Below are 8,023 nucleotides of genomic sequence, written 5' to 3'. Positions count from 1 at the left end.
TGACGTAAGGGTAAACAGTTCAGCTTCGGCGCGGGGAGAGCTGGATTTCTGTCTCCAAAAGCACTTTTTCTCCGCGTGCGCTGCGTAAGGAGTGGGCGACCCCAAGCGGCAAGATGGCGGCCGAGCAGCCAAAGACACAGACGCAGAATATTTTAGGGACGATATAGCATTTAGACTGTGACCGCTTCTGCTTAGAAGAACAATGTGACATTTGCTTTTGAAAGAGTAAGTAATTAAATGGAAATCTGAAATATAATTGTGTGAACTATGTTTTAGCAAAAATTGTGTCTAATCTGTCATATGCACTTTAAAGGAACAGGCCACCGTTTTTCCAGACTGAGATATGTTCTTCCCTGAGCTTAGATGAGTTGATACGTACCTGCCTGGTCTGTGTGTGTGCCCGTAGAAGAGCTTGGTCGGTTCTAACTTCACCCCGTTTGGAGCTATAGGAATATTTTCTTTGGTCGTTTTGCATGACTGAGCACACGCACAAAGACCAGACAGGTACACATCAACTCGTCTAAGCTAAGGTAAGAACATATCTCAGTATGGAAAAACGGTGGCCTGTTCCTTTAAGGGCATACATTTTTTTTCCCTATTTTTTAAACTTTTTTTTTTTCCTCCTTTACAACATTGTAAACTCAGACATTTGTGAGGGGAAAAAAACACTGTGCGTGCATCTATGTATAAATATTTTTTTATATATAGATACATTTCTTGAACTTTCAGGCACGTTTTCCAGCATTTCTGTGGCAGTGGCCCTAAAAAGTGCCCCTGCAAGTAGTGAAACGCGCTAATAAACTTGTCCCTGTCAAAAATTGGGATGCTGCAAATATGTGAGGATTAAGTTCAAAATGGTTCGGACCACAGCAAACATTTGATTTTAGCAGCTTCCTTTTTCATTTTCAATTAAAACAAACTTATATGAATGTTCAAAAGTGGCAGAACATCTATATTTTTTCAAATTTTCCATACATTTTCAAACCTTCAAATTATGAATATGGTAGCTTGATAAAGTAGCAGCAGTGTTTAGCCACTCTAAGTCTATGATACTGTCTAAGTTGCTTGAAGGCTATACATGATGTTTTTTATAGCCTGTCTTTGTTTTCATTGTTTGTAAATGCTTAATATTTAATAGTGTCTGAGCTCATTCCCAATATATGGATTTCTAACATCCCAATTCTTCACAGGGGTGAGTTTATAAGCACATTTCACAACTTTCAGGGCCACTTTTTCAGGATCACTGTCGCAATAATGCTTACAACAGTGTGTCTGCTCGTTTTTAAGTGTTTCAATTAAATATACAGTGTCTACTTTCACAATTCACTTGGTGATACTCCCACATTACAGTAACACGATTATACTGTATTATTTATATTTTGCTCTGGTTCCTCCTAAATAGATCCCAAATCCATTACCCCCAAAAATTGAGAGAAGGGGGAACGGGTGCATTATTTTAACCAACCACAGCATTCTTTAAAGCTATGTGCACAAAAATCTAATTACCCTACTTCCAGACAAACAAGAGATTATTGATCATTTTATGTTTAATTGTTCAGTAATAAAGACAATACTTTTATAGACTATGTTGCATGGTGCTTTTGCATATTAGCGACATCTCAGTTTGAATAAGATTGGTTTATGGTTTTTGTGTCCAAGAATAGGACGCACAAACTACAACACAGTATAATAGACTGTGTAAAAAGCAATTTCTCTAGTCAAGTATTACTCATTTGCTTGCTGGGATGATGAGGTTCACCACACAAATGCTGATGTTGCAGGCACCTCTAAATGAAGCAACCTCCTGTCTAATCTACGGCTGGACTAACACATTTAGTGGTAGCATCAAAAGCCCCAATTGCATAAAAATACCATTATGCGGCACTGTACAGTTTGTTTTTGCACGTCATGTGTGAACATCGCAGCTGTGGATTAAATTAAACAAGGGCTTTAGAGATTCATTGGTCTCCTGCTTGGACATGCACAAGTCCCTAATGTTGTTAGCCCTGTATGACAGATGGATGACAGTGAATAGCTCTGTAAATGACTTCATTTAACCAAAGCAGCATGGCATATGTCAAGGCAACACCTGTAATTACACCTGCTTGATGCATGTCACCCATTCTGCACCCTGGTATTTCACGGTCAGGGTGGCAATTTATTTCAACTCAGTGCGCACCTCTGTCTGAACCCACTTAACCTGCATCAGAGCTGTAATTTGAAACAAACTTCTATGCTGCATGAATTGTCCTTTTGAGCAAATGTATGACTCACCACAAGTGAAGATTTTTCATGTGTGATAATAATGTACATTTTATCGATTATTTCACGAGCTGCTGCAGCTCCTAAGCCCTAACAAACAGCTGCATGATCCACAGTGTCAGGCCTGAAGAGGTAATGACATGTTCTTATGGCTCCGAGGAAAGTCAGAAGGGACTGGCTTTCAACACATCACTGTCAGTCACAGCTCTCTACATGCAGCTCACTAAAGATAAGAAAGAAACAACAGACATATTGCAGTTCAGTTTATGGACATGTTTCCATAAATGTATTCACAATAAAAAAGACTACAAAAACGTGTATAACTTGTACAGAACACCACACGCAGGGGGTCATTTAGTGTTTGCTCATGTGTAAAAGTGGATCAGCAGCGGAGTCATTTCTGCATTTTTTACTCACGCAGCACTGTCTCATTTACATCGCAGGGCCTGGTTCTGTAATACAGGAAACATCACATGGTAAATTGAGTGCAACATGTTCACAAAATTGCAGATTTAATTTTTCAGTTTGCAACCATTATTTAGCACCTGCCTTGATAAATGACCCCCAGAGTGTACAAAAACATAAATACACATATTGGGAAAAGGAGTTGGGAAGACGAAAGCTTTGTTCTTGATATGTAATAGCTTTTTTCCAATTTTATTATTTGCTATTGTAATTATCACCAGCGGCATCAATCTGATTTTATAATTTGATAATTGACTTACCATTTGCATACGCTTATAATATTTTGTAACTTTGCATAGATACAGCATCTGTTTTTTTTTTTATCCACAAACCAGTTCAAGTCAATAAATTGTTGCATTTTAAATCAAACAATAAAAATAAATAACATGAAAAATAATTATTGAGTCAATCAATAATTTAAAAATAAATGCATACCCTGCATGTCTGTGCCAAAGCTATTTATCATGATTATTTCATCATGTAATCTATAAAATACTCCACAATAATGTGTGTGTAGGCTCTCAGTCGTACAGGAGTTGTCCATCTTCAATGAAGGTCTTTGAGTCGTCTTTGAGTTCAGAAGACGACTCAAAGACCTTCATTGAAGACTCCACAATAATGACAGCATATTGTAGGAAAGCCAATACTTTTTGTTTAACGTACAGTAGGGCTGAACGATGTGGACAAAATTTCATATCTCGATATTCATGCCAGATATATCGATACAATATAACTATGAGTTAGGTGAAAACTAAGCATTTTTCAGAAAAATAAAATCATTATACAAAAGAGTGCAGTTTTTTTTATGAAAATCTGTATCGTTTATATCTTGCTTTTTCAATTTTAATATTTTGAATGTCCATATCTCGATATCAATACGATGACGATACATCTTTCAACCCTAACGTATAGGTAGCTCTTTACAAATGCAATGGTATCTGAAACATGTGTGTCCTGTTTTCTCATTCTAGAATGTAGTGGCACAACACACTCAGGGGAAGGAGCCCATTTTCATGACAAATATCCAAAAGGAGAAGCCATGAACATCGTTTACATGTAACGATGTATGGATGTACTCTTTTATAAAGGTCCATGATCTTGCTATATTTACCTAAGGGCATAAAATTTTAGACATTTTGCCTAACCTACTCCCAGTTCAATATCACCCCCCGTAAAATACACTGAAAGTCAGTTGTCCATATCATCATCCTTCATTTAAAAGCTTTGCTAATTTGGTTTCTTTGATTTGACTGTGTCTGCTGGTGTTGAACTTGTTCTCAGAAGAGACACTCCTTTGGCTGATCTGTCACTGCTTCTCCCCTCTGTCCTCTTCATCCACACCTTGTCGTCTCGAATTACTATTTTCTCTCAATCTCCTCTCTGGCTTGACTTTTTGGCCATCCCCGATCGACTTGTCAGAAAGTTGTACAGATGGTGCCGTGTCAGTGCAGATGGGTGCAGCAGAGAAAGGGCCAGAGTGAAGAGGGCTCATTGTGTGCTCGAACAGTCCATAGCAGAAAGCGGGAGAATCACTGGACTGGTTGTTACCGGTGACAGAATGTTAAGGGAGTTGGCCGGTGACCCGTGACGCTCAAGTCGGAGTTGTTTTGAGGATGAGGCTTTGCAGGTGGCGTTTTTTTCTATCTTCCTTTTTTTCCTCTTTGTTCCTATTAAGAAAGTATATTTAAGTTTCAAATAGTTTAACACTGTATAGCAGATACAGTTAATGTGGTGTGGGCTATAATAAAGACAAATCTCCTCATGCATATCATATCGTCTGTCTGTCACTGTTAGTCAATAATAACCAACTATTCTAGCAAGGTCTCCTTTTATGTAATTTACCAGTATTCATTTATTGATGTTTACTTGCACTCTTACCATAAAAGTGACAGTGGATTTCATTTATTTCATTCAAATGTTGCCTCAGGTTCACAGCCTGCTTCACTGACTCAAGAAGCCCAAACATCTCACATAACATATTGAGGACAATGGCATCTATCAAAAGCACAGAACATTAAATGTGAAGTTCAAAACATTTTAACAAGCGCCACAGAGTTTGTATTTGCTCACCTTTTACCCCTAGGCTGGCCCTCATACTCCGAGCCTCAATTCCTTTGAAAGTCATTGATATTTTAGACTGGACACTCGACAAGACGTCTTCCATTAATCCAGATTCTGCCACAGTTTTCCAGAGACTCAGAACCCCATCTAACAAATGAAAAATAAAATGCACAAGTTTGGAATATGCTAAATTAGATTGGCTCCACCAAAACATTTGCATGCTAATACAAAATAAGAACAAAGATTGCAGTTTCTGTGTGTTTCAGAAGAAACTGTCAATGTGACAAGCCAAAACTTTATTAGAAATATTACCTGGTGAGTCACTTCTCTCTCGCTCTGTACAGTGTCCACTTGTTTTTGCAGGCTTATTGGACTGGTTTTGAAAAACACCCATTTCTGTTTCTGTAGCAGATTTTACCTCTGAAAACTCCTCTGCTCCTGTTGCATCATTAAAATCCTCTCCTGAGGAAACAGGATCAGTAAATATAGGACATAAGCCCCTAATATTACCTCAGAATGTGCAAAAACAGTGGGAGACATGTCATCATAGATTTCTGCTGGAAGTACTTTACTAAACTACACTAAACAGTGTTTCTGGCTGCACATTTATTTTGCCAAATGCGTATAATTAGTGCATTATGAGTTTATGTGAAGAAAACAAACTACAGTGTGCATGAGTGGAGTGCTGTACCTGTTACACATGAGGGGCTGGGCTGAACCACTGTCCTGCTCATCTGCACGTTACATTTGGTGCTGCGACAGGTGTTACTGCATACAGTGCTGTGCTGATAGAAATCTATCTGGCCTGAGTCCATCATCTTCCTGCATATAACAGCAACTAAACAACATTATAATTACGGCTGCAAAATAAGTTTGTAAATAGTTACCAATAGATTTCATTTCAACACTAAGGTTACTGTAGTCCGAATTTGATTCAAACAATAGATTTTGCCGTTGACAAGGAATGCATAATGAAACCAAGAACAAGTACAAACATGATGAAGGGGTAGCTATTGCTAAGCAACTCGCCCGAACTTGGCAATTGTAAAACACAGCTTACAGACAGCCTCTGGAATGTGAAACACTGACAACAAGGACCAACTGTAAAAATGTAGGAGAGAAAAATATTCAATGCTAGAAGGCTAAGTAGCAATAGCTTTAGTTAGATGGCACAACGCTTAACCACTTTGCGTACAATTTTTTCTCATTTTACATTTGAACAGACAGACAGACAGACAGACAGACAGACAGACAGACAGACAGACAGACAGACAGAGAGATAGATAGATAGAGAGATAGAGAGATAGAGAGATAGATAGATAGATAGATAGATAGATAGAGAGATAGAGAGATAGATAGATAGATAGAGAGAGAGATAGATAGATAGTTAGATAGATAGATAGATAGAGAGAGAGATAGATAGATAGATAGAGAGATAGATAGATAGATAGAGAGATAGATAGATAGATAGATAGATAGATAGATAGATAGATAGATAGATAGATAGATAGATAGATAGATAGATAGATAGATAGATAGATAGATGAGACAGGATATAGCTTTGAAATATATCAACATTTATTGATGAAAATGATAGATATGGACCTTATAAGCATCTGTACTAAATAAAGAATGAATGAATAGATAAAAATATATTTAGATAAAAATTCTGCGTGTTTACCTGAGCATGACTCCTCCCAGTCGTATGGCTCGTTTCCAGTCTTTAAGTGTGGCTTTCCCAGACAAATGCACAAACTGTTTTGGACTGATGAGTTCATTGTTAAACTGTAAAACACACATAGACTGTGTAAATCAAACAGTATAGTGAGACCAAATAACAGAAGTAAGTAACAAAGGTTACTTACTTTGACACATCTCATATTAATTCCAGGACAGATGAACTTTTTAATCAAAAGAACGGCATTGCAGTCTCCACATGTGATGGGATAACCATACTCAATTTCCTCGCCCTCAGCCTTCCTCTCCTCTAAAAACAACAAATATAGTGATGAAAGCTATTATTCAACCATTATTTTATATTGGGAGAGAAATCAAAAACATGTCACTTGCCAGGGGGCGTCTCTATGGCCAAAACAGTTGTGCAAGTTCCTGCAATGTCGTTGTTATTCCTGCAGGGGGAGACAGAATCATTTGACTATTGAGCAAAAGCTAGATGTTCCAATTTATATTAACAAAAAGAATTAAGGTTCTTAATTTGTCAATCAAACAACTGTACAATGAAACTTGTCAATGAAAAAGCAACAACAAAACCCTCTGTAGTCCTAATGTAAGCAGGCCAAGGCCAATTATTAATATCTTCATTACCCATGTGGAATAGGCTCCTGGTTCAGGATGACTGAGGTAGAAAATTCTTCTTTTTTCAGCATTTTGAGATTTTCTGAACACTCTCGTCATCTAGCACTGGTCTCAAAGCAGAAATCACAAGAAAAGAACAGTGAAACCGACCAAAAATATCGCATTAATTCAGGGGTGAAAATATCAGGATTAGAACTCGAATAACAACATTTCTATTAAAGAATGTCGTAATTGTAATGATAAAAGCAAACATTTCAGTAATCAGAATGTATAGGCTGAGTCAGGTAGGCCTATGATGTTATTAATTGGACAAGACTTCAACAGGGTTTTAAATTCAGATCAATTAAGATTTAAGTTAGATGATGAGGTCAATTAGGCTTAATTAAGTTATTATAATTTACTTCGACTGTTATTCAAATGTATATCTAGTTGGCTAATATGGCTGCCAGTCGGCTGAAATCCCATTGAAGCCAAGCGTTCCCATTGATGCAATTGTTGAAAGGGACGCACCCACACAAGAAAGTCCACACATGTTTAGACAAATATATTGAACAAAACTAATACAAGTTGTGCGGTTACTATTGCTTGTGTGCGCTCTCACTCAACCGGTGCCCATCCAGAGTTACGTCGGAGCGTCACACGCACATTTATTCTGGGCAGTGTGGAGCTCCTCGTCTTTTTTTTTTTTTAAAGCTTTCGGGATAAAAAAAGAAGAGTGTTACCATATTTCCTAATGCGTCCCGACTCCGAGTGAAATTCTCTGTACAAGGACTTACCGTGTTATAAAGCAATAGACAGATCCTCGCTTGTCGGATCATAAGTTCTGGAGAGCATGCGCAGTGCAAACTCAATGCATTTGCCTGAGAAGCATCTGTGCGAGTGTCACGAGAAGCTGTAGTCCGCACGCAATGGTCAGACC

At 37.9% G+C, this 8,023-nt stretch overlaps 1 protein-coding gene across 1 annotated transcript; it reads right to left on the bottom strand.

Annotated features, from left to right (window-relative positions):
* Positions 1–4,003: 4,003 nt before the first annotated feature.
* Positions 4,004–6,770, bottom strand: LOC306967265 (glucocorticoid modulatory element-binding protein 1-like). The gene is made up of 7 exons (XM_079562211.1): positions 6,654–6,770; positions 6,470–6,573; positions 5,480–5,610; positions 5,101–5,250; positions 4,798–4,935; positions 4,594–4,722; positions 4,004–4,386 (listed from the first exon to the last, which is right to left on the bottom strand). The coding sequence occupies exons 1-7, from the start codon at positions 6,666–6,668 to the stop codon at positions 4,319–4,321; spliced, it is 735 nt and encodes a 244-aa protein (XP_079418337.1). The 5' UTR covers positions 6,669–6,770; the 3' UTR covers positions 4,004–4,318.
* Between the last annotated feature and the right edge of the window lie 1,253 nt (positions 6,771–8,023).

The sequence above is a fragment of the Gobius niger genome (genome assembly GCF_951799975.1).
Source record: "Gobius niger genome assembly, chromosome: 8".
Lineage (NCBI taxonomy): Eukaryota > Metazoa > Chordata > Actinopteri > Gobiiformes > Gobiidae > Gobius > Gobius niger.
The sequence above is the reverse complement of the archived record's forward strand: the minus strand, read 5'-3'. Positions and strand labels throughout refer to the sequence as shown.

Coding starts and splice junctions, on each gene's coding strand:
- LOC306967265 (XM_079562211.1), bottom strand. Junction 4,723..4,797: donor GGCCAGCCTAGGGGTAAAAG/GTGAGCAAATAC, acceptor TGCTTTTGATAG/ATGCCATTGTCCTCAATATG. Junction 4,387..4,593: donor CTTTTATGGTAAGAGTGCAA/GTAAACATCAAT, acceptor ATAGGAACAAAG/AGGAAAAAAAGGAAGATAGA.